Genomic DNA, 26,977 nt, shown 5'->3' with positions numbered 1-26,977 from the left:
AACGACTGACCTTCTGAGGCTAAATCAAACAGTGTAAACTTATAGTATAAGCAGCTCACAGCAGCTCACAGCAGTATTTACTGTTGCCCACTACAGACTTGCAGATCACAAACATCTTATATTGAAGCCTCTGTTTCACACAACACTTCTACAGCCTATGCTCCCATCTCTTCTTCTCCCCACCACTGTGGTAGGACTGTATCTACAAGTGCATCACCAAACAGGTTGCTTTCTAGAGCATGCCATCAGCCAACAAGTTCAGACTGTTGTTATACTGTAGGTTTTGTGATTCTTCCTATGTCTCGTGTTGTTTCTTGCTGTATACTGTATACTGTATACTGTAACTGTAAAACCATCCATTTATCCATTTTCTAACTGTTTTATCCACTTCAAGGGAATGGGGGAGCTGGAGACTGTCCTGGCAAGCAACAGGCACAAGCCTGGACTAGACATCAAACCATCGCAGGGCACACACAGACACAAACTCTCATACTGGGGGAAATTCACCCTGAAGGTAAGTAAGCTAGCAGCATGTCTTTGTACTGTGGGAGGAAACCCATATAAACATGATGAGAACAAACAAACACAAATAGGACCCCATAAATTGAACCCAGGGCCTCAATGTTCAATGCTAGCCACCACTGTGTCATCCTGTACAAAGTCTTGTATTCTAAAATAGTTTCATTATACCACTGCTATGTGTTTACTGGACTATGTACATTGTTACACTTTAGTAAACACTGTAAATGGAAGTTGGTTTGGATAAAGACAAAAGGGAAATGATAATAAGTATAATAGTACTGCTGGCTTGGTGTTCAAGCATATGTTATTACCATATCTTTGCACACATTTCTTTGTTTGTGACTTTGTTAAAACATACAATTGTTTCTGTAACTTTCTTAGAGACCTGAAGTTTGTCATGTTCTGTTCCATTATATACAACGTAATTTGTATAACAAACCCTTAGTCACCTTGAATGAAGGCATCAGCTAAATGAGGAAATAATAGGTGTGGGAAATGTTAATTACTTATGGATTAGCAAGATAGGAGACACTTTTCAGAGCTATGTGCAGTGTTTGCAAGGTTCTGTCAAGATTGGAATTAGAGTGAATGTTGTACAGATAAAAGACACTAAAAACGTGTTTAATTGGCAACCAATTAAAACATGTGCATCATCACTGATTCTGAGTTAAATATACCTGGTATTTCTGCTTTTTGCAAGCCGAAGTAATTCTGAAACAGGGGAGCTCTGACAGACAGATATGAATCCTCAGGCAGCACTGATCATCGTGTTTGAATTGCTAAATTATTTTACACTTCAGCAGGTATTTAAAGGCCAGCTCTTGAGCTGCAGCGGAACAGAAACAGAGGGAAGAAAGACGGCAGTGGCAGATGAAGGCAAGCCGTTTTTGTTTTGATCGTCTCTTGAAAGCAATGCGAGGCTGTCGTCCAACAAACTCAAACACATCCCCAGCTTACAGAATCAAGACATACTGTATTTTCTTGACAGCTTGCAACTTTCTGTGTCTGCTCTGAAATGTCAAGCTGCAGTTTAGGAGCATTTTTGTTTGCTGGTAGAAACTTCTAAAACTGAACACTCCTTTAATTTGTAAGATTCATGCCTTAGACAATAACTCTAATATAAACAGTTCTATGTTACTTAGCAAAGGGTTTCATCCATTTAACCAAATCAGCAGATAGACACTGTTGGGTGGGGGTGGATTAAATTCAACAGTTGTATCTGCAGAATTACAAACAACAGGTTTCCGTTCTGTATCTGATTTAGGGGAAAAGGAGATTAGGTCGCTTCTCTATCACACAAAATCGGTTGCCAAGTTGGGGCTTGCATCAGAAACCTTTCTGTAGCAAGCCACTGTCCCTAGTCACCGGACCAACATACATTAGGGGTCACAATCCTATTCTTACAGCACAAGGCTGTGTCTACAGGTTTTCTCTATATCTGGGCCCTTAAAACATATTATTGACTTGATTAGACCATTTTAATTGTTTTTCAGATTCTGGTGCTTTTAAATGGCTTAGAAAACCCACAGAGACATCAGTAACCAGGGAATAGGGGACTCCTAATTTAACATTATAAGGTATATCACCAGCTATTTAGTGATAATAAACATGTAATACTGATCCACTGTTCACTATTCAATTTATGCTATTATATATAGCACTATTGTATTAACCCTAAGTTTAGTTTATTTGTGCAATGCAGATTTTTTTTTTCTCACAGACATCTACAGGGAAAAGTGAAAGTGTTGGTACAGTAAAGTGAAATAGTCATTTACTCTATGCTGTATACTAATGACATTTTGTATTTCAGATCATAATTAATATGAGGCAAAAGCATAGACTTTTAGCTTTTGTGTATAGGCATTATATTATTTTGCATATATGTTTAACCATGTTAGAACAATGTAATTTGTTGTGCTCAGTTCCCCCATTTCACATGAGCTGACAGGTGTCTCTAATTGCTCAGTTATTCCATGTTGTTTAAATTGCATAAAACGTAAAAGAACTGTGAATGTACAGCCTTGGTTTCAGCTTCTGGGGTTCACTTTTTGGGTCTTCATCTTGAGTTAAATGGCATAAATCATAAGAAAATCATAAGAATGTAAACTAGAGAGTTGTGTATTATGGCATGGCAAACAATTGTGAAGATGAGAGCAAAAAAATCAATTTAGAACCATTCCAGAGAGATTGGGCATCTCCAGTTCAGCAATATGGAATATCTTGAAAAAGAAAGAAACTACTGGAGGAGTAAATGATTGGCCAAGACCAGGTCAGCCAAGGAAGATGACTAGAAGTTGATGACAGAAAAATCATTAGAGCTGTGAAGAAAAACCCTAAAATAACACCCCAAAAGATTGCAAACACTCCCCAGAGTTTAGGGGCAAAAGTACTGTACATAGAAGACTTCAACTGGAGAATTACAAGGGATACTCTATAAGATCCAGAACTCACATCCACACTAAAAACAGAAAGAAATATATTAGAACTAATCTAGTAGTACAAAGATCAGCCACAACAGTTCTGGAACAAAGATAAACATTTATCAATGTGATAGAAAAGCACAATAATGGAGAGAAAGAGAGGAACTGCAAATGATCCCTATTATACCACTTCCTGTGTCAAGCAAGTCATGGCTTGATCTAGCAAGGCCACCTTTGTAACCGGGTATCTGGTGTTTATTGGTGAAGTAAATTATCTTTTCTGCCCAAGTCCAAACTTATCGGAAGGAAAGTTACTCTACAGCAAGACAATGACCCAATATACACTGAACACACAAGGCCGAAATAAGAGGTGGAAACTTTTGAACTGGTCAAGTTCATGTTCTAATTTAAACCATATTGAGCATGTACTGTATTACTTGTTGAAGAGGAAAGTTATGTCATAAAATCCCACAAACAAGCAATAACTGCAAGGAAAAAGGAACATATAAAGTCATTGCATATAAGTGCATATGGCCAAATACTAACTTAACAGTAGTTTAATTTAATTTAAGTTAATTTGGCTAAAACATTTTATTATATTTTTAACACATGCTTATAATTTTAAATGTATCATTCCTATATTAAATATAACATTTAATAACACATTCAGAAATAAAAGCTGATATTTTGTACTTTCACTGGTCTGAAACACAGATTTCAAGAGTATGCAGCAAAAATGACAGGTTTCATTTTACTCTCCCATTAGGCTTTTCACTGTATATGGTATATTTATACAGTATATAGACTTCATAGATATATATATATAACAATATAAAAATTTATATTATATATACATACTTTCTTTACAGTATGTATAGCATTTATTTACAGAAGAATTATTCTTTCCCTGCAACATATCAAAGTTGTGATGCTTAAATTATTAGTGTAATTCTGTTCATTAACTTTAAAAAAATCCAAAAAGTCTCAAAGCATCAAAGAAAATGGAGTCCTGTGGTCATCCTAACTCTAAATCATGTCAGTTTGATTCAAGTGATAAAGTAAGGATAGGACGCAGGGCAATTCTTTCTGATAAAGGATAGGTAGACAGGGGACTCAGCTCATGCATAAACACAACTCTGTGAGATGTGCTGGCCTCTGACCATTCCCTCTCACTCCTTTCTTTACAATTCATGCATGTAGAATGTTCATCTTTGTCCCTGTCCACCTCACAACCTGCCCAGTGTGACCTTAGGAGGCACATAGACAGGTTTGTGTTCCAGGAAAAGTGTCACCAGGAAGAGAAAAGCAATATTTTTTAACTATGGTTCCTATGGTAAGGTGACAGTCTAGTAAGGGTATACTGTATTTAGCACAAAGATAAAATGTACTAATTTTCCTTGTAGCCAGCAGCCATATCACCCTGCAGCTCACAACTGGCAGTCCACTGAAGCTAAGCAGGTGTAAGCCCAGCCAGTACCTGGATGGGAGACCCCCTGGAAAAATCTAAGGTTGCTGATGAAAGAGGTGTTAGCGGGACCAGCAGGGGGTAATAACCCTATGGTCTATGGGTGTCCTAATGCCCCAGTATAGTGATGGGGACACTATACTTTAAAAAGTAATCCTGTGGATGAGATGTAAAACTGAGGTCCTGACACTCATTAAAAATCCAGGGCATTTCTCAAAAAGAGCAGAGAAGGGGTGCAATTTTCCTATTGGTCCTTACCAATCATGGCATCCTAATAATCCATCTATCTATGAATTGGCTTCATTACTCTGCTCTCCTCCCCACTAACACCTGATGTGTGGTGAGCGTTCTGTGGTTGCCATTGCATCATCCAGGTGGGGCTGCAATTGGTGGTGGTGGAGGAGAGTCTCCATATCTTGAACTTGAACTTGAACTTTATTGCCATATGTAACCGGTACTGGTACAATGGAATTCTTACTTACAGAAAGTCTCTCGATTGTAAAACAAGTGTAAAAAACAAAACAAAGTGCAAACAGTGCATTAAGACAATGTACAAACAAACAATAGACAATGTGCAAGTAAACATGTAGACAGTTTGAATGTAAACAATACAGACGTGTAAACAATGACTGGAGATGTGCAATAGATAAGAAATCATAAAGAGGTAGATGGTGATGGTGTAGGTGTGGTCCGAGGGGGATGGCTAAATGTGTTCGCCAGTCTCACTGCTTGTGGATAGAAGCTATTGAAGAATCTAGTGGTAAGTGTCCGTATGCTCTTATATCTCTTGCCTGAGGGCAGTGGGGTGAAGAGCTCATGCCCGGGGTGGTGACTGTCCTCTGTGATGGCCAGAATTCTACCACGGCAGCGGTCCTCATAGAGCTGTTTAATCTCGGTGAGACCACAGCCGATGATCTTCTGGGCCATATTGACCATTCTCTGCAGTGCCTTTCTTTCTCGCGAAGAGGTGTTGCCATACCACACAGTGATCCCGTTGGTGAGGACGCTCTCGATAGTGCAGCGGTAGAAGTTCACCAACACATGTATTGGCATCCCCCATTGCTTGAGGCACCTCAAGAAATAAAGGCGCTGCTGAGCCAGGTTAGATCTTTAGAGATGTGAATTCCCAAAAACCTAAAGCTGGTGACTGTTTCCACTTCCGTTCCATCAATACTGAGTGGGCTGTGAGTGTGTGGCCTGTGTCTCCGAACGTCAACTATAAGCTCTTTCGTTTTCTTTATGTTCAAGTCCAGGTTATTGCTATGACACCACCTAAGCAGCTGTACAACTTCATCCCTGTAAGTGGACTCGTCATCATCACTGATCAGTCCTATTATAGTGGTGTCATCGGCAAACTTAATGATGCGGTTGTTGCTGTGTCTTGCTGTGCAGTCGTGAGTAAATAGGGAGTACAACCTTGGACTCAGACAGCAGCCTTGTGGGGTTCCAGTGCTCAGGGTGAGTGGTGTTGATGTTTTATTGCCTATCCGCACCACCTGTGGTCTCTCGATAAGAAAGTCCAGCAGCCAGTTGCAGACAGAGTTGCACAGACCTAATCCCCTGAGCTTTGTCACCAGTTGACTGGGTATGATGGAATTGAATGCTGAACTGTAGTCCACAAACAGCAAACACCAGCTTCTCCAGGCATTTCATCACCACAGATGTTAATGCTACTGGGCGGTAATCATTCAGGCATGTCACTTTTGTCTTTTGGGGGGTTGGAACAATAGTGTTTTTTTTAAAGCAGGTGGGGACCATGGACTGTGACAGGGAGGAGTTAAAGATGTCTGTAAACACTGTGGTCAGCTGGGCTGCACATGTCCTCAGGACGCGAGGTGGTATCCCATCAGGCCCTGCAGCCTTACGGATTTTCACCCTGCTCAGAGTCTTCTGCACGTCCTGCTCTGAGAGTTTCAGAACAAACTCGCCCTGCACACTTGGGGTCTTCTCAGCATTGCCCGTGTTCAGAGCATCAAAGCGGGCATAGAAGTGGTTCAGCTCGTCAGGCAGGGATGCGTTGTTCGTGTCAATCACCTGGCTGCAGCCCTTGTAGCCTGTGATTGACTGTAATACCTGCCACAGCCTCCGGGTGTCAGCGCACTGCGTTTCAAGCCGCACTCTGTAGCTCCGTTTTGCGCGTTTTATGGCTTCCTCTAATGCATACCGTGATTTCTTGTACAGCTCTCTGTCCCCCGATTTGAACGCGAATTTTTGAACTTTTATTTTATTGCGAATGTCGTTGTTGAACCACGGTTTCTGATTGGGAAATGACCTAATTTTCATTTCTGGTACACAAATGTCGGTGCAGTATTTAATTTAGCTTGTGACCGCGTCCGTATACTCATTTAAATCTGTGTCGGGAGCTCTGAATGCGTCCCAGTCTGTACTATCAAAGCAGTCTATTAACCTGCTTTCCGCCTCCTCAGACCAACAACGCACTGACCTGTTCGCAATGGGGGAGGTCTTCAGCTTCTGTTTGTACTCAGGAAGCAACAGGAGAGCGATGTGGTCCGACTTACCGAAACTCGGTTTGGGAAGCGCTTTGTATGCTCCTTTTATTGTTGTGTAGCAGTGGTCTAAAATATTGCCTCCTCTTGTCGGTACAGTAACATGCTGAATGTATTTTTGCAGAACTTTCCTCAGATTGCAGTGGTTGAAGTCCCCAACTACAATTGAGACGGCTTCTGGGTGGGAGTTTTCGTGTTTGTTGATAATGTCGTGGAGTTCGCTATGTGCTGCTTCCACGCAGGCTTGAGGTTGAATGTAAGCGGTTGTGATAATAGTGGCGGAAAACTCCCTCGGCAAATAAAAGGGTCGACATTTTATGGTCAGGTGTTCTAGATTCGGCGAGCAGGATTTAGTGATTACCTTCACGTCGGTGCACCACTTGCTGTTGACCAGGAAGCAAACGCCTCCGCCTTTGTGTTTGCCGGTTGCTTGGTGGTTTCTGTCCATGCGGTAAACGGTGAACCCCTTTGGCTGGATGGCGGTGTCCGGGACGCATGCATTCAGCCAGGTTTCAGTGAAGGCATAAACACAGCAATCCCTCAGGTCCCTTTCCGCGTTGATGCGACAATGTAGCTCATCTATATTATTGTCCAGTGACTGAACATTAGCTAACAAAATAGACGGCAGCGGTGGTCTGTGCGGACGCCTTCGTAGTCGCGCTAGCACGCCGCCTCGTCTTCCCCGGCGTCTGCTGCCCACCTGTTGTTGTTGTTCGCCGCATCTTTGTCCGATCCAGCAGGTGGGGTCCGGTACGTGAAAAAAGTTGTTTGATGACATTAAGGAGTCTGTCCTCAGGTTTAAAAGCGTTTGTCTATCATAAGTAATGACAGGCATTGAGCGTCCAACACAAAACAAGAGTATTAACGTATACATAAACATTAAAACAGACACACAACGAGAGAGCTTTCTGTAAACCTATATCTGTAAAGCGCTTTGAGTGGAGTGTCCACAAAAGCGCTATAGAAGTGTAAGCAATTATTATCAATGTTTTTATGTTCAGCAAGCATTATGATTAATCTAAAAATTAAGTTGTTCCTAAACAGAAAAATGCAAATGTGAAAGTTTTTCTTTTCTTTAATTCATATCATAACAGTTACAGTATAACACATATTGGAAGTACAGCAACAGACTCTTACTGTTTGTAAGTGCAGGGCTAGTTATACTACAGCTGAGCTGACAATTGTTTTCCATAGTCTCACTGTAGCTGGTGCTACTGTTCATAGCATGCATTAATCTTGATTGTGTTGGCACTTTGTAATAATGTTTTCTTTGGTTACTGAAATTGTGTACACGATAGAACCATGACTAGCTTCTGCAGTATCTTTTTTTCCATCTGTCCTTTCTGTTTGCTTATTAAAATCAATATTATTGTACTCAGTCCAAATGAGGTTTGGACAGTTTACTAGAAAAATTGACTCATTTGAATTTCTGCTTCAGTCCACTCTTTGAAACAGATACCTGGACATACACAGTAATAAAAACAGGTGGGTTTTGGACCAAAAAGACGTGTAAAGTATGTACAGAATAAAGATTAAAATGTTGTTGTAGTTTCAAACGTTGATTCATTAGGGTCTATCAAAAAAACAATTGTGAAGTTTTGTCATGTAATTACAATTCTCCTTGTTTTCATGTTTCTCTCCAGGGGATTTAATTATATTTTTTATTCTCTGTGATTAGGTTAGATAACAAGTGCTTTCATTAAATGCAACACTATCCTTATACATAAAAAAACAACAACATGGGAAATGCTGTTTTAAGTGCTTAAGGAAAGCAAAGGAAATATGGCCAAATTATCTATCTACACAAAATTTTGCTTCAGGATCAACAGTAAAATGTAGAAGCATTTAAAAGATCACTGTTGCTCATCACAGTGGGACGTGTGGCACTCACAGTGATTTCTGGCCACACCTCTTCCTGATCACCTTCCTGATATGTTGACCACCTGGGTGTAGTGAGAATTCTCATGATAGCAGGTCCTCAGGGGTATGTAAACCCTGTTCAGTCACTCATCAATTAGCCGGCATTGCTGTGTATGTCGCTTGACTCCTGAGCCACCTTACCAGCTTCCCAGTGAAGCACTGGCTTACCGTCTCCATGCTCCACCTGGGCTCTGGAGAGGATTCAGGGTGCTAAGATTAGGTCAGATGACAGAACTTCACTTGGGACCCAGACCTCAGCAGATGATTCCCTCCCAAAGATGCCTGATCTTTGGTGCACTTCCACTGTCCACCCTGACACTGGCCTGGTCTCAGCAGGAGACCCAGCATAGAGAACGAGTTCCTTTCAGCCTAGCATTCAGTGTGCCTTTTGGATGACTGACCCGACTTCTACCTGACCTTGAACGTGGAACCCCTCTGTCCTGTGTTACGCTCTGGATGAAGCACACCTCTGGCTTCTGGTGGCTCTCCCCTTCCTCCTTCTGCCTTCCCTACACTCTTTCCCTGCGTGCAGTTCCAGCCTCCTGCATCCAAAGCTATCCCAGGCTGTCCTTTATCCCCGGCCACCAGCAATCTGCACAGTCCCGCTCTGCGGGACTGTGACACTCTAGCTCCTGCGTCTGTAATACCTTCATATCTGCTCCTGTACTCTGAGGGTGAAGTGGTTGTAACAGACACAAGTGGAAACTTAAGGGAGTGAGTTTAGGAGTCTAAACAATATTTGGTACAGAAGATAGTATATTTCTGGCACAACTTATTCAACCTCTATCCTGAAAGTAATTCACTAGGGTGAAGAAATAGCTGGAAGAGATTTCTGGATCAATTAATAATTAGCAAACAAACTAGATGGTTACAATTCTTTTTTTTTTGTTTTTCTGCTCATTAGTATGTGGAGAAATCTGGCATCCATGACTTTAGTATTTTGTATCTCACCCTGAGACAAGTGATCAGGCTCTGAGACTCTGCTCAGCACACTACATATCCTGACAGCAAATGTTGACAACAGTGGCTTTGCCAAGATTTTTGAGAGTTTAATTAAAAAAAGACTCATAGTAGCACAGTGGATTATGCTGGATAACATAAAATTCCTAACACTACATAGGGAATCATTTTAAATCCAGAGTATTAAAAAAAAGCTTCTTATCAAGGATGGAAATAGAACTGGCAAAATAACCCTAATCCTGAACTACATGTTTTGTGTGAAGAAAAGGGTTATTTGGATGTTTGGGTGTAATACGTGTGCCATTCTGATGGAATGCTTACCCAGTAACTTGTTGTAGGGCACCTACAATGCAGGGAATAATAATATAGAGAAAATTTATTCCAGGTCAATTCTGTTACCAGAAAATATTTAATCTCAAATTCATGGTACATATTTTGCAGCTGATGTTGTTTTATTATGTTCTGAAATCCTACATTTTCTACAGGACCGGTGAGGGGCACTTACCATGATATATGAACACATAAAATACAGTACAGTATCTATACAGCAATTCTATACAATATCTTTGAATAATGTCAGAAAAAACAAAGTTGTGGCTTGTTCAATAACCTGAAAAGGAGTCTCCACAGTGAGACAAAATTGTTCCAAAAGATGACTGTGAAAGTGATGCAGAAACACTGAAATGTAATGGTTGGATCGTTACAGATGACCAAAAAATAACTCCAAGCATACCCAAAGCATATTCCAACTCACATGACCTCCAATACACTTTCTTTGATAACATTTGCTTCTTTTATGCATTTTTACGTCATCTGCACTCCAAATGAAAAGGTTAAACCTCTACATTTTTGGGGGGATTGAGGCAACATTGTGCTTGCAAATATCTTAATTTTTTAATGCCCTATATTAAAGAGCAATAAACGCACATATATTTTCTTTAAAGCCATTTGCAGCTCATTCATAATTTATCAATGAGTTTAATCTCCAAGATCTAGCTATTGTAAATACAGGTTATTAATGCAGTATATATACAATATACAAAATACATAAACTCTGCACAAGGCTTTTGATGCTGTAAATCAGAACTAAATATCTACTAAAGACCTAGTTAGATCCTTTATCAACAAATCTCTAAGAGACTGCTTACCTATACAGGAGTCCCGATACTCCTCGAATCCCGCGCTGCAAACACACCGCCCAATGGGTACCAGCCACTCGCCCTCAGCACTGCAGTACATTTTAGGAGTGTCCCGCTCCTCTGCATGCTCCACACACTGCCCCCGCACCTCCACCAGCGAAGAGGAGTCTGCGCCCGTCACCACTTCGGTGAAAATGGCCAGGTTGCGTGCCATGGCCTGGCACTTTTTATAGTAGACCCTGACTGACACGATGGCAATGCAGGCCCCGATGTCCTGGAATGCAAGGTAGAAGCCCCTCTTGATCAGAGGTCCCACCCCACGGACCTCAGTATTGAGCTTCAGCCGTCTCACCCCCAGGTCCACTCCGGTGAAGCTCTCGTCTGCTGCAATGGTGTCAATCTTGACAAACTGGCTCTCCCAGATGTTGGTGCCCACATCCCGGTCTGTCTCATAGTAGTAGAGGTTGAAGGTCTCTTTGCAGGTGCCCAGCACCCCGGGCATGCTGTTGCAGTCACGCAGGGTGAACTTGATCTCGATGTAGATGCGGTGGGCGCCATCGCGCTGGATCCAGTTGGTGCGCAGCCAGTTGTTCTGGTTGGGGCTCATGACATTGCAGACCTGGTACGTATGGATGGGGCTGAAGTATTCGTCCATTTCATTGATGGCATCCCACTAAGGTTATGGAGAAAAAAAATAACAGCAATGTCACTGTAATTGTTGAATGATTGTTTATGGATTTTGCTGTTTTTTTCAAGGAGGTCTTAAAAAATCTCATCACATTTTTAAACCAGAGCAAAACAAAAAAATTACTATGAAAGCTTTTATATAAAAGAAACCGATACACGAATTAATACATGACAGTATACAAATATACCATTTGTCCACAGCTGTTATAGCTGTGTATAATACATCAATCCATTTGAGATTAACATTCCACTTATATTGTGCTTTTAATTTTAAAGAGAATCCTGACTTAAAATGTGATATCTTCAAGCCATTCAGCAAAAGGTGCATGAGGAGATGATATGTTCTGTATTATACCACATGATTATATTGCATCTATTAAGCCTAACACATAGCTGATATAGTCATTCCAAAGCACTCAAGCCTTTATGGTAGACGTTCACAAAGTAGGAGTTGAGGCAGTGTGAGATTCAGTAGAAATATTTCCCTGTAACAATCAAATCTGGAGCTGCTTTTACTTGAAAATAAGGAGAACAGTGGGCATGAAACTGAGGCCTGATTCATGACTCAGAGTTCCCGAGTACTTCTGGCCATCAGAGTTCCCAAGGCTTTATTCATAATTGGGCTATTCATGGTGCTCAGAATAAACTCCATTTCAGGCTTTCTCTGTATACACTACTTCAGCCTCCTCTAGGTTAACTGGCTTCTAGGTTAGTCAGTCCTTTGCAAGAAAAATCCCGGTGGGGTACCAGGAAGCTGCACAAGCAAAAACATTCATTCAGAATGCAAGTTGAGTTCTAAGATCCTAGGAGTCACTAGTTCAAACGTGAGTCATGCCTCAAGCTAGCTCTGTCTGGGACTCCCTGAAGCAGAAGTGGCTGGGCACCTAACAGGATAACAAGTATTTGGACAGGGTTCACTCGACTGTCTGGCAAGTAGCAGCTCCTGGGACTTTGCAGGTACCTGAAGTCTTACTTTGACATCAGTGAGAGACATACTATGCTTCCAGTTAATCCTTCTGTTAATGAACTTGTAAAGTGTCAAATGACAAATGGTTTTGCATCCAGGCACGTTGGTGGCTGAGTCATTCTCTCCCAAGCAGTGGAATTTGCTCCTGCAGGGCTTTAGAGTCTTAAAACAGTGAGTCCATATTAGGTATATAAAGCACTACAAGAATAATTACTGATTTTAAATGTATATATACTGTATATTCTAAGAGGATTCTACGTACTTTGTAGGATGAAGTAAATCCCTTATTATCTGTAACAATCTTTGGCATTCTTTAAGAAAACAAGGACTAAGTAAAGGTATTCATATGATTCTGTATTTCTCTATCCCTATATGTACCATGCACAGATACACCCTGCTTATCTGTATCTTCGAGCACTGCAGGCACATCTGTATATGAAAAATTGACACAAGTAGCAGTCAGACTTCCTACACTAGGAACACTAGCTATCACATCTATTTTTCCCCTTCTTTGAGCTTAACAATATGCAGCACACACAGGAGTGCACAAGGAGAACACATGGCACATTGCATGACTGGCCTGATTTGCATCCCCCCAGCTGAGGGCTGAGCCAAATACAAAAGGAAGAGCAGGTCCACATGCAAGTAGACAGGCATTGCAGAAAGATTTCTAAAGTAAAAGTTATAAATTTTAGCAGTGGGACACAATGAGAGCTCCTGTTATTGGTGAAGATCTAACACAGGCAGTTGCTAAGCAGTCTCAGCTAAAGGCAATTAACTCATCTACCTCACATTCACTCTTCAATTAATAAAATAAAACCAAAAAATGAAAAAAAACTTGTTGGAGGAGAGATGCACTTTGAAAGACCTCGCTCTGCCGTAGTCAGCGATCCCCCTGAGAGTGGGTCTCACTGGAGCAACCCAGCAGCCTGCCTTTCATCTCTGTGAGCTGGGAGTCAGACTGACACAGAATGCAGACTGATTAAAACACTACAAAAGGGAAATGGAAAGGCGAGGGAGAGAGAGAGTCAAGGCTAAACACAGCAAGCCTCAGAAGGATTTTTTTGGTGGGGTGGTACTTTATGACTTAATTAAATAGGAGAAAGCAGAAAAAAAGGCCCACTGGGTAATAGAGATGTCTCACTTTCCCTGGCAGCAAGAAAAAAAATGCCAAAAATTGATGGTGGCAAAGCACAGGGAGGGCGATGATGAACTGACAGCTCCCCCTGCAGTGACACACCAGCGTACATAATCATTACAGTGCACCTGTTACACTGTCACCAAATTACCCTGCTTCTGTTGCTCCATATATCTTAAGCACCCTGTCTCTTTATCCTCAGAAACAGACTTTATGAATAGGCCTTCACACAGATTTATCACCTCGCTCCAGTCAACAGTTGTTGCATTCTCTGTTTGAGGGACTAAGTTAAGTGTTTAACCTTCCTCACTGTTCCATTAATTCCAAGCAGTGTGCCATCACAAGGCAACGAAATGATTGCTTTGGACAGGTGCATTTTGATATAAATTTGAAAACACAGTCTAAAAATGTCCTTATTAAGTTCTAATAAACCATCCTTTATTTATTTAAAAAGGAAAAGAAAAAATGCATTTTTCAGATGTTTTCACTTATTTTAAGTACTGTATAATAGTAAAGTGCTGAAATCTGAAATAGGAGTCTGTTGCCTATTTTATAGGTGGCTTTTGTAGATTTTATTTGGGGTAAGGGCATTTACTCAATTCTTACAGCTACTGTACTGTAGTAAAATTGCACAATGTTAGTCTGAGTCCTTATGTACTTCAGGATCCACACCTGGACTCATAATGCCCACTAGTTTCATTTATATGATTGGGGACAAGATATTGAGTATCTTATTATTCTGTTAGTATTAGAACATTTACTTAGAATAACAAGTACAATTAATCTTAATTTTAAGATTTTATTTTTTCTGTTTCCAAAGAATGCCATTTAACTGACCTCTTAAACTAATATTGTTAAAATGTACAGGTATTTATTCTAAGCACATAAAGGTAACATGTTTATTAATCTATCAACTTTGTATCATATTTTATTTTAAAACATTATTTTGTGTAGAAAAGATAAAATCATAGTGTAAGAGACTGGATAGGTGATTATTTAAACCTCAATCTGTTTTTCTGGTGACATGGTACTGTACATATCCAAATTATTTGACTCATTGATGTTCTAAAGTGTTTTGTAAGAAGATCACACATTTTATTTTAACAAGTCTCATAACAATTAACATAATTAACCTAACTAGTGAATAGTCCTGTTGAATGTACTTTACACTGAAAAAACAATTATATTAATAATAATAATTAAGAATTGCTTACACATATTGCACCTGAAGAAAGATGTGAAGACGGGGGTTTGAATTTAATCCTTTCTGTAGGGGGTTTAGACTTCTAAGTCACAAGCTGGGGTTTATGGCAGGAAAGGGGGTTAACTGATAAGGATTGCAGATGCAAGCTAGGAACCCCCCTGGGTGTAATGTTAAACTGACCATTTGCCCAGAACATCGTAAACTGGCCAAATACCATGAACCCCCCTCTTTACCATCAGACCGAGTGACGTCAGAAACGGAGAAGAAAACACTATATAACCCAAAAGTTTGTAACAGTACGGTGAACAATACTTCGGTTTTGTTGTTTCTTGCGGGAAACAAGACTTCGGCTTTATTGTTCCTTGCATGCAATAAACTCATCTGTTTTACTTCATCTCGGGATCAAGAACCTTATTTCTTCTGTTACAACAAATTTGGCGTAGTCGGCAGGATGCTCCAGAAGGCGCAGAACTTCCCATTGGCAGGAGAGATGGTCAGCGCTCACATTACTAAGAGGTAAGGACTCCTCTTTTTAAAAAAAAAGTCCCGACTCTCTCTGACCCATTGGGAAATCTCTGCTCCCTGCGAGAATCGCCCGAGATGACGGAGTAAACGTGAGTTTCTGAATTCCTCTGGCCCGGGGAAGGCACCGGTGTATGTAATGGGTTGTTTGCTGTAAGCCCAGAATTTGGTCCGGCAGGGGTTCCGCGGTATTGTGTACAGGCGTTCGAAGCTGGTGTATGCCTTAATTGCGCGTGGAGTTTTGAACGGGTTTTGGACCCTTACCGTGAAGTTCAGGACTGGTGTGGGCCTTAATTGCGCCCGGAGTTCTGAAGGTCAGAACTGGTTTGGGCCTTAATTGCGCCCGGAGTTCTGAGGCTCAGAATCGGTGTGGGCCTTAATTGCGCCCGGGGTTCTAGAGCAAGTGGTGCATTAAATGCACGTAGTTCAGGACTGGTGTGGGCCTTAATTGCGCCGGGAGTTCTGAAGGTCAGAACTGGTGTGGGCCTTAATTGCGCCCGGAGTTCTGTGGCTCGGGATCGGTGTGGGCCTTAATTGCGCCCGGGGTTCCTGAGCTGAGTGGTGCATTAAATGCACGTATAATCCAGGATTGGTCTGGGCCTTAATTGCGCCCGGGGTCCTGAGATTAGCTACGCCTTGATCGTGCACAGATTGGCATGGCGTGGTTTTTTTTGTTTTAAAGGAAACAGGAGTAGAAGAGATATATATATGTATGTATGTTTTTGGTGTTTTCCTTGTTTGTGAAATACATATACACACGCACGACACTAACATAAACACACCTCATAATAAAAGAGCAAAGCATTAAGTAGCAGGATTTAAAGGACGTTGAGACCCGAGAATCGCCCTGATTGAGCTCAGTGCGTAAGTCCACCCCGGGGCAAAAGCAGCGATGCTGGCGTTCTGGGGATGGTGAATTACTGATCAAGAAAGGGGGTTTTCGAGGTCTCGTTTCTTACCTGTGAACAGTGCGGTGTAAGTCCTCTCTAAAGTCTCGGAGAGGCATTTAGATCTGGAGGTAACAGACGCCCTTGGCTGAATGAGTGCAAGAATGCACAGGTTTTTCAAGTGAAAGCATCCCCTTACTGTATGAGCTGTTACCTCACACACGACAAAAGTAAAAGAGACCGAACATGTGTGCTAACTGATGGTTTGAGAAAGTGGTGGAAGGGTCCGTTTATATATCGGAAAAGTGTAAGTTGACGGAAAAGAAGGAGAAAATATGGGAAAAGCTGAGTTTGTCAGAGGGAATTTGGGGCGAAGACGCCTGTAAAGAAAGCATATGAGCATTGATTGGCAAAAGCACAAGTATGTAGCTCCCACCCTGGTGCACGGCCGGCACCAGTGGTGGCAGATACATGAGGAAAAAGAAAGAAATTGGGATGTGATTTAAAAGTGTGTTTACGGGGAAAACAAAAACCCGGAAGAAAAGATACTTTACTCGCTACAAAGAGTATAGAAAAAAAGCTAAAAGAGGCAGTACAGGAGAATGAGAAACTAAAGAAGGAATTAACTCCTGGTCACACTGCACTGGTTAATGTGCTGCAGCCGGCGACTAAGTTATGTCCTGCTCTCCCACAGGGGAACAAACAGGCAGGAAACGAAAATAATTGGGATCAATTCCCTCAGTGGCCATATGGAGAAGGGGGGTCTGATTGGGATAACACTTGGTATGAGTGTGATAAAGACGGATCAGGGTCTCCCCTGTTAGAGGGAGGGCGCCCGCAGATCTGTACTCTCACTCGAAGTGGGAAAGGACTTGATGTAGCAGGGGCTGGCGCCGTTGATGACAGCGCCACTCTAACACTGTCTCGCACCCCGTCGAGGGGGGTCTGCACTCGCACCTACCTTCCCTGATTTCCCCCATACAATCAAATCCAAAACCGTAAGATATTGACCGGTGGGCTAAAGTACCGCACCCGAAATTAGAAATGCAGCGAACCTGGAGTGCGCTTCAGGAATTAAAAGGATTCATGTAGAAGTAAAACAAGAATACAGCACATTGTATTACGAAGAGAAAAATATATTCTCGATGTGTATGTGTGTTTTATGAATTTGTGTGCCGGCATGTATGTGTGTAACTGTGAGTTTTGGTATACTAAATGACGGTGTGAGTATGTTTAGCCAGCGGGACTGGCTAGAGACGTAACTAAAGAGCCTTGACGAAAATCAACTTAAGGAGATTGGAAAATATAAGAGCGTCTGAAACGTATAAGTACAGTACAGGTGGACGTAAAAGCACAACTCTTAACAGATCTGCTTAAGGGGGGAGTGCAGTACAAGGACAAGATTGCCTTGGTTCCCGCAGCAAAAGCCGCCTGTAATAATTTGAAACAAGTTCTCTTACAGGTGCTGAGACTGGGGTTTCCTCAGATGGATCAGCCATTCCTTTGTATTATTGCAAGTAGCTGACAGAGGCCACCCAAGGAGCCCGCGAGCAGGTCCTGGAGGCGTGGGGACCACCACCTGAAGGAGGGCACAACCTCATCCCAGGAGAGTGGGTGTGGATCAGGAAATTTCCTTCACAGGTTCTCCAGCCCAGGTGGGACGGACCCTACCAGATCCTGTTGACAACCGAGTCTGCGGTTCGAGTGGAAGGAAAAGATCGCTGGATCCACGCGCCACACTGCCGACGAGCCTCATCCCCATTTACAGACTCAGAATGAAATCATTTCTGTTAATAACGATAATTGTTGCTGTAGGACTATGTTCCGCAGGAATTAATGATCATCTCTCCCACAAAGGAGAACATGGAATTAATTCCTTTTTTAGGCCTCTCCTATCTGACAGCTAAGAAAACCAACCAAAGTGCCTGCTGGGTGTGTGCCGCATTACCCAAATATGTACAGGGAGGACTTCCTATGGGAGCCATTCCTTGGCGTCGCGAGGAAGTCATAGGCATGATCATTTGGAGGGATAATTTAGGAAATTTTAATATGACAAACTATGCCATAACACGACTTTAACCTGCACAACATTACAATATCTACAGGAGCGAGGCTAAGAGCCCACGAGTTTCACAGGCTCTTACGCTCCTAAATATAACAGAAGCCATACACCACCATACCTGACTCTAAATAAGGAACGTGAGGGAAACATGTTTTCAGCACACTAATGGTCTGCACTTGGTTGGATGGAGTCTTTGCAACCTTACCATCGCTGCAAATATATTCACCTCTACCTTCCAAATTCCAGGATGGGATCGGCACACCCCACAATTCGGTATAAGCTTCTTATTTTCAGAGGCATGGGGAGTGCCAAACGGAACATCTTTCATTTGTGGAAAACGAGCCTACCCATGGTTGCCAGCCCAGTGGTCTGCCTCATGTTATTTAGGATATGTGGTTCCTCATATCCGTGTTCAAATCCACAGCCCCTTCGGACCTAACCACAGACCACAAAGAAAATTGGCTGATTGGGAATATTATTTAGGTATAATATTTCCACAAGCCGGCATGAACTTTCTGAGTCAAGAGTTAATTCAAATGGCCTCGACTTTAGAAGAATTAGCAAATTCTACCTCATCTAGTCTGAAGGCTGTTAATGATGAGATAGTAGCCCTCAGAACAGTGGCCATGCAGAACCGACTAGCTTTAGATTATGTACTGGCGGCCCAAGGAGGAACTTGTGCAGTAATTGGCACTGAATGCTGCACATATATTCCTGATAATTCTGAGCACATCTCAGATCTGGCCCAACACATTTACAATGAGGGACAGAAATATCAGGACTATTATAATGAAAATTGGGGAACTGGGTCTTGGGTAAAGTCTGTGTTTGGGGCTTGGGGTGGAACCTTTTTATAGTGTTTATCTGTAGGAATAGTATTGTTTATATGTATAATTGTAATCATCACGTTCACAAAAACATGTATCACATCTTGCTATAACCGTGGAACGTACAATGACATGGCAATACATACCTGTTCGCCAAGAAAGGAAATATCTGCCCTGACATTGTATGTATAAAAATAGGCTACACTGACGTATGCCATATTTTATAAGGGGGGAATGAAGAAAGATGTGAAGACGGGGGTTTGAATTTAATCCTTTCTGTAGGGGGTTTAGACTTCTAAGTCACAAGCTGGGGTTTATGGCAGGAAAGGGGGTTAACTGATAAGGATTGCAGATTCAAGCTAGGAACCCCCCTGGGTGTAATGTTAAACTGACCATTTGTCCAGAACATCGTAAACTGGCCGAATACCATGAACCCCCCTCTTTACCATCAGACCGAGTGACGTCAGAAACGGAGAAGAAAACACTATATAACCCAAAAGTTTGTAACAGTACGGCGAACAATACTTCGGTTTTGTTGTTTCTTGCGGGAAACAAGACTTCGGCTTTATTGTTCCTTGCATGCAATAAACTCATCTGTTTTACTTCATCTCGGGATCAAGAACCTTATTTCTTCTGTTACAACACACCTTTCTGGACACTCCACTCAAAGTGCCTTACAGGTAATGGGGATCCCCTCCACAACCTACAATATGCAGCCCCAACTGGATGATGAGACGGAAGCCAAAGTGCGCTAGAACGCTCACCACACATCAGTTATCAGTGGGGAGAACAGAGTAATGAAGCTAGTTCGTAGGTTGGGATTATTGGGAGGCCATGATTGGTAAGGGCCAATGGGAAATTTGGTCAGGACACCGCAGTTACACCCTTACTCTTTTCAAGAAACACCCTGGGATTTTTAATGACCACAGAGAGTCAGGACCCTGGTTTTACATCTCACCACGATTTACAGTATAGTATCCCTGTCACTATACTGGGGTATTAGGACCCACATAAAACGCAGTGTGAGTGCCCCCTGCTGGCCCCACTAACACCTCTTCCAGCAGCAACCTTAGTTTTTCCCAGGAGGTCTCCCATCCAGGTACTGACCAGGCTCACACCTGCTCAGCTTCAGTGGGATGCCAGTTGGGAGTTGCAGGGTGATATGGCTGCTGGCCTTGGCATATTCACATGTTCTTCCTTTTAATTCTGTTGTTTCTTATGCAGCTGATAAACTCAGAGATGGATCAAAATCTTTGACAACAGGAGTGCTAAAGTATTTCTACCCCTGGTCAAACTGACACATCCTGCGAGAGTGTTTGTTTTGGTGAAAGAAATACTGTACATACAGTAAGTACCTAGAGGCTTCAGGACTGAGGTCTGAGATTCGGTCTAAATTCATTACCTTCTATCAGATCTCTTTTGTTCCAGTTACTGTAGGCAATGTCTTGATCAATTCTATAGTCGATTCATGTTGTAAATCTTTTTGTACCTTGTTTTGTTTATTGCATTAACAGATTTATTTTTGTTCATACCAATACATTAAGTATTCTTGCAACGTGAGTTCTTTATTGTTTATTGGTTGTTTTTTAATGTAGGTCGTCTTGCAAGCAATTCCTGCTGGTATATCTGAGTATATTGGAACACCATGCATATTTGTTAGGGAGAAACTAAGCCATTTCTTCCAGCTGTGTGGTGCTGCTGTTGGTTACAGAAGGTGGAATTGTGGATCAGAGTGTATGCCTATTGGTCCTCACTTTGAGGGCATGCCCAGCATATTCAGATAACCACATTTAAGGAAAAGAGACACTGCCCTAAAAAAGTGATTCAGTTTCTACAAGTCTAGAAAGTTTTCCGTCAGATTTTATGATGTTCAGCAAAATAATTATACATTATGTAGTTACACTACATGAAATGTGTATAGTGTTGCTTAGAGAGACCCAAATCAATTAACACTGTACAGTATTTATTAAGGAACACAACTGAAAAGACAAAGGTCTTTAGTGTATAATGTGTTCAGGGAAACTGTGCTGGTGACAGTCTAAATGGTTTTAAGGTTGCAAAGTAGCCACGTTAAAGTGCTTCTCTGGATATATGGTAGGGAAGCAGCTCATCCCATTTTCTTTACTGTTAAGCTTCTCTCTGAATGGGTGTTAAAAGGATCAAAAGATCGTTAAGGGACTTTTCTCCAGTCTCCAAACACCTAAGCCAGGTGATTACAATACAAAAAAGATTAGGAAGGCAACCTCAAAGCCATGGAGATCATTCTGTGGCAAACTGTGTACAACATCCAGAGTATTATTACCTTTGAAACAGGTTACATCTGGGCCTTAAAAATGTTATTTTTACATGTCAACTCTTAATTCTAGAAACATATACAGTACATGCCTTAATCAAAGTGACACAGTGCAGCACAGGTGTTCTTGAATAGCAACTGTACTGGATGCTCAAATGTCTTGGAACAGAGTTTTCAGCACAGCAGCAAAAGGATTTGAACATCACTCTGTCAAAATAAATACTCAAACACTGTAAGCATAATGAAGTTAAGAAAGTGAAATATTAGAAACAGAATGAAGCATGGAGATATAAGGTGGTTCTTAATTAATAAAAAACTGTGGGAAACCATGATAAATCAAACTGAATAAATACAGGGGAAAAGGTTGCAAAAGTCAAACTGGCAGAGCTGAGGGGATAAAAATTCTGAAATGCTCCTGAGCCAGATGAATACATTTATCTGATGACTATATCCTGCCACAGAAGCAGTCAATCTATTATAATGGGTGGCATATGTAATTTTTTTTCTGCTCAATGCTATCTCCATCTTCAGTACCTTACCTGTATAATATATGTCTGTAGCTGATGAGAGAAACAGCAAGGTGACAACAGCTTATTTTCTACATTTTCTGTTTTTACTCAATACATCTAGCTCAAGCCAAATAAATAATCACCCTGTGAGCTGGCAGGTAGATGGTGTTCTTTTCTCATGGCTCAGTGCATATAAAGGAAGAAGCAGGAGTGTTTGTTTTAATTAGCCATGGTTAGGGACAAAAAAAATTCTCCTTGAAAAATGTTGTTTTAAAAGTGTGAATCTTAACAGCTTTGTAACTGGTAGAGGAAGTTGCTAAGGTCCAGACAGTGTTAGTTCAAGCTTGGGCAATGATGTTAGCTGACAGAGACCAGGATTCTCTCAATATCAACAGGCAAGTCTTCCCTCAGCTTTGGTATAACAGCACCTCGAACCTTTTGAGCACCTACAAGGTCATGGTGATGTAATTTAGAGATGTTTACTCCTCCTCCTATTGGAAGTGATAGAAGCTGTCTTTGAAGCCCGGACCTCACAAGACTCCTAAACTCCACCTCTTAAATCCTCCTAACCCTATTTTTACCCCTCTGTTTTTGCACTAAACTCAAAATACACTGCCATTGCTGAATTTTGCACACAGCTGCTATCTAAACACTGGTTAAAATTACAGTATAGCTGCTACCCTGTTCCTGTCTCCAAGAATTGTGGTGTCTTTAGTAATTTTCTATGTTCATGTTACAGTACGTCATCTGTTTTTTTTTGTCACTGAGGAAACCATGCAAGTAAGCTTTTCATTATACTGAAGTTCATATGACAATAAACTTGAAATTGAACTTAGTATGTACAGTACAGTGGAGCACACAGCATGTCAAATGGGAAAAAGCTCTGACAGCTGAATATACCAGAGGAATGTATTCCAAGGTCTTCATGCCCCATGCCCTGTGCCCCTTTTAATTTTATTGTTAATAATTATAATTGTTGTGGTGATGTTTTCTATAAATACTATGCCAATAAAACTTTTTTATCCTTATCATCATACTAATACAAGTATGAATAATATTAACACATTTACACAAAGTTTCACTACAGCAACCCAGCAGAGTTCCAGCCAACATATCCTGTATAGGAAACTGTTTGTTTTCCCCCCTCCTACCTGCCAACCCCTCAAGTAAAGCCCTTGCTGTGGATCTGTGAATCTTTCACACAGTGTACCGGGCAGAGAGCCTCAGAATTCATTTGCCACATGCTGCCTGTGTAAAGTTCATCTTCCACCTGCCTGCTGCTTTCTGGTTCAACAAGGCCTCGTTTCTCTCAGCAAATATCAGGGACAAAGCTGTCACATGAAACAGATTACATCACAACAGGATGCCCAGAAACGTGGTAAAGAGGTGCCTAACTGCAAAGAGCGAAAAGATGGAATTACAGTATACCTGCTCCTTTCCTGCAGTAAAACACTACAGTACCTAACGGTCAGAAATCAGAGTGCAGAAAACATTTCCTTAAGATGCTATTTGCCATTTATTGCATATATTTAATTTGATCTGAAAAGATAAGATCACTTTATTGGCGATATACACTTTCTTGCATTGTCTTTTCACATACCCCTGCTTGCTCTCCATGAGACACATAGACAGAGATGGAAGCAGTGTCAGAGCGCAGGGTCAGCCATTTATATGGTGTCCCTGGATCAGTTGGGATTAAGGGCCTTGGTCAGGGGCCCAATAGAGTAAGATTCCTCTGCCGGCTGCAAGATACGAAACAGCAACCTTCCAACCACAGGCGCAGATCCTTAGGAACCGAACCACCACACTTAAAAAGACATCACTCTTCTCTCTAACTGCATCACCTACTGGAGCCCCACATACCCATTTCAAAATTACCTCCTAGCAAGTAAGAGCAGATAATTTAATGCTTCTTTGTTAGTTGGAGGCTCCTAAGAAGCAAAAAAAGAGAATAAATATAAGAGAATACACCCATTCATACACCCCAAGTACAAAAAAGTGAGGAAATTATCTCACAGACCAAGCCCCAGAATGTTATGTCCTAAACATAGTATACCACATGTACTGTACCACAGAGTTAAAGTGGGCTTTACATTCCTGACAGATAAGAGAAATATGACTGTGTTTACAGTCTGTGTATGACAACAGTATGTACAGTAACTCTCATGAAGTACTGTATGTTGAACTGCTGTCCAGTTCTCTATGTTTATTACGAACTGAGATTTTGTATGGAGTAGCTGCCGCATTCTATCAGATATCTTCATTCTCTCGTGATTTAGAGAATTAGTCTAAATTTTAGAGAATTTAGAGAATTTAAAGAATGTTTCTTTTAGTGCAAAACAGAAACTAGAAGCCTGTTGTTTGGCATGATTTCTTAAGGACTAAAAACAGAGTTCTATTCTAGTTATATATAGAAATGCCTTACTTGCAAATTAAAACAAAAACAAATAGGCTGCTGGTTCACCAAATAGTTAGGCTGTTCAAGAATTTTGAAGGTATAATAATGAAATAAATATATCCTACTTATTCTAGCTGCCTCCCAAATTCTATAGTATTTAGACTTTCTTAATAAAGTTGTGTTTACAGTAATGAAAGCCATTTAGAACACATACTGTGTAAAAATGAAAGCTTCATATTAGTACTTCCCTCAGAAGAATCACAACTAAGTGTTCCCCTTGTTACAAGAACCTATTTCATTTCTAAACGACCTGCTACTGTACTGTACCTTCTCAAAACTCCCATGAAAATAGTTTGAGAAGCCTTCAACACAAGCATTGTGGTGACATTGCGAGATTGCTCCTCTTATATTCTTTATAACCCGAGTACTGATTACAACACCTTTGTGTTTCTTGAGCGCTGCCCTGACTACCGATGTGTTTAAAATTAAGAGAGTTTCTTTTCTCCGCAAAGGAATATATGCTGCATTGCAAGTTAAAAGATTAACCAGGGGGATTAGACTGCTCGTTTCAGATTCAACACACAGCGAGTCTGAATGGTCTTAGTGAACCCAATCAAAAAGTTTGCTCGCCTGTACAGCCCACATATAGAAATTGGGAGACCAGATCATCGATCTATTCTCCCCTGGAGGCACAGTAATAAAGGTATAATGTTAGCCATATACAATTGAGGCACAAAGGAGGTCAAACAGTCAAAAGAACAAATGTAGGATAGCATGTAGGGTCAGTATAATTCACTGTTGATATAATCTTTGTCTTGATACCATTAATTTTATATCCCGAGATACTATCAAATTCATTAAGAGCTGAGAGGACATTGATTGAGCAGAATTAGTTATCATTACTATGATACAGTACCATCAGCACAGAACATTACTTATTATGATTTTTGCACCCTATACTGGAAAGGGGACACCGAATATCCTTGAGAGCACCTCTGCTCAACCTGAATGGCTGTGATGATGACATTAGTTAAGGCTGAAACTTTAGGTAATGTTACATTAGCTTAACCCATTTGATAAAATGGGTTAAACTAGGTAATTTAAAACAAATACTTAAAGTATTTTAAATATACTGTTTACAGTATTCCCATTCCAAACAATCAAATGCTTATTCTGCACCCATTTAATTGAGTAGTACATTATATTAAAAAGTCAAAATGTGTTTTGAAAGCAGTTATACCCATGATAAAGCCTATTTGATCGTGATCAATAATGTATATTAAGAAAGAGTTTCCAGTAACATTTAGTTAGAATTTTTAAGATTATCAATAGACATCCTAAGACAGTATTAGCTATTTAAATTTAGGTCAGTTTCCAAAAGGTAATGTGAATTCTAGGATGTAGAGCACTTCATCAAGCACTTGGAGGAGGAAATACTGAGGTGTTGTCACGTACTGTATCATAATCCTTCCAGTTGAGGAGATTTTGGTTTAAATTAGGTGAGAAAATGAAACAAAAATAATCCATTCCATCCCAAAACAAATGTGAGACAGGGACAAATCTGAAGCTATTTTCTGTTTGATGAAAAATCTACCATCTGCTTCCAGACTTTAATCTAAGCAAATATTCCGGCGTAGTAAGATACCGTTCTCACACAGGGGGTTATTAACATGGGAGATTTGAGCAATTTTAGGGTTCAAAGCAAAAGTTAACTTTTGACGAATTAATGAAATTAATGAAAATTAATTTGTTCCATTTCCCCAGAACTGTATTTAATAATATGATATCTGACTCCACTGGTGCATATGTTTTATAAGTGCTTAAGCACAGATGTTAATAGTGAAAAATTCAGTCATAAACCTCTCTACCATTATACTCATGTTGGATATTCAGAATTCAATACATTATTCTGTGACAATTGATAGTGAATAACTTCCTCCTCAAACTCCGTTACCATTCCACAAAGCTCCAACTGAGCTGGCTTCAGAAGCAAATGTTTTCTGGCTAATTCTTCAAGCTACTCTTATTAACTGCTTATCAAGGAATTACAATTGCCATGTTTAATCATTGCAAACCTTTGCTCAGAAGGTAGGGGTGTTTCATCAGATCTGAACCCAGTCTACAATACTTTACTAACGCTCACCATGTTCCACAATTGAGGATTCTGTTTCCGTGCTCTGGGGCTTTCCTTTTCTTCCCCTGCCATGCACTCATTCACGTCTCTGGAGCCATTTGTAAACCTCTTCATTCCTTGGTCAATTTGAAAATGCTGCTAAAGCTTCTATCAAATGACCCATGAAGCCTCAGCTCTTCTTGCCTGCAAATTCACTACCGCTTGCCGTACCTTTTTCCTTCACCTTCGTTCCTGTTTCTCAGACCTGCCTTTTAGCTCTCAAGAAACAATCATGTACAGTACCACCTCAAAAGAAGCAAGACAAATCTGTCAGGTCAAGGCATTTATATTCACTAGTTCAAGCTCGATTCCATTATTTGAGTTTTCAAGTTTCTTTATTCTTACTACAGTACTCCCTACGTTCATCCCAGTCAGCC

At 40.9% G+C, this 26,977-nt stretch overlaps 1 protein-coding gene across 1 annotated transcript in view; it reads right to left on the bottom strand.

Annotated features, from left to right (window-relative positions):
* Positions 1-26,977, bottom strand: part of epha8 (eph receptor A8) — a 259,838-nt gene that overhangs the window by 90,099 nt on the left and 142,762 nt on the right. Inside the window, exon 3 of the mRNA XM_088616796.1 lies at positions 10,943-11,606. Coding sequence (XP_088472922.1) covers positions 10,943-11,606 — 664 coding nt within the window. The remainder of the gene's footprint in view (positions 1-10,942; positions 11,607-26,977) is intronic.

The sequence above is a fragment of the Lepisosteus platostomus genome, chromosome 23, assembly GCF_059453375.1.
Source record: "Lepisosteus platostomus isolate fLepPlt1 chromosome 23, fLepPlt1.hap1, whole genome shotgun sequence".
NCBI classification, from domain to species: domain Eukaryota; kingdom Metazoa; phylum Chordata; class Actinopteri; order Semionotiformes; family Lepisosteidae; genus Lepisosteus; species Lepisosteus platostomus.
The sequence above is the reverse complement of the archived record's forward strand: the minus strand, read 5'-3'. Positions and strand labels throughout refer to the sequence as shown.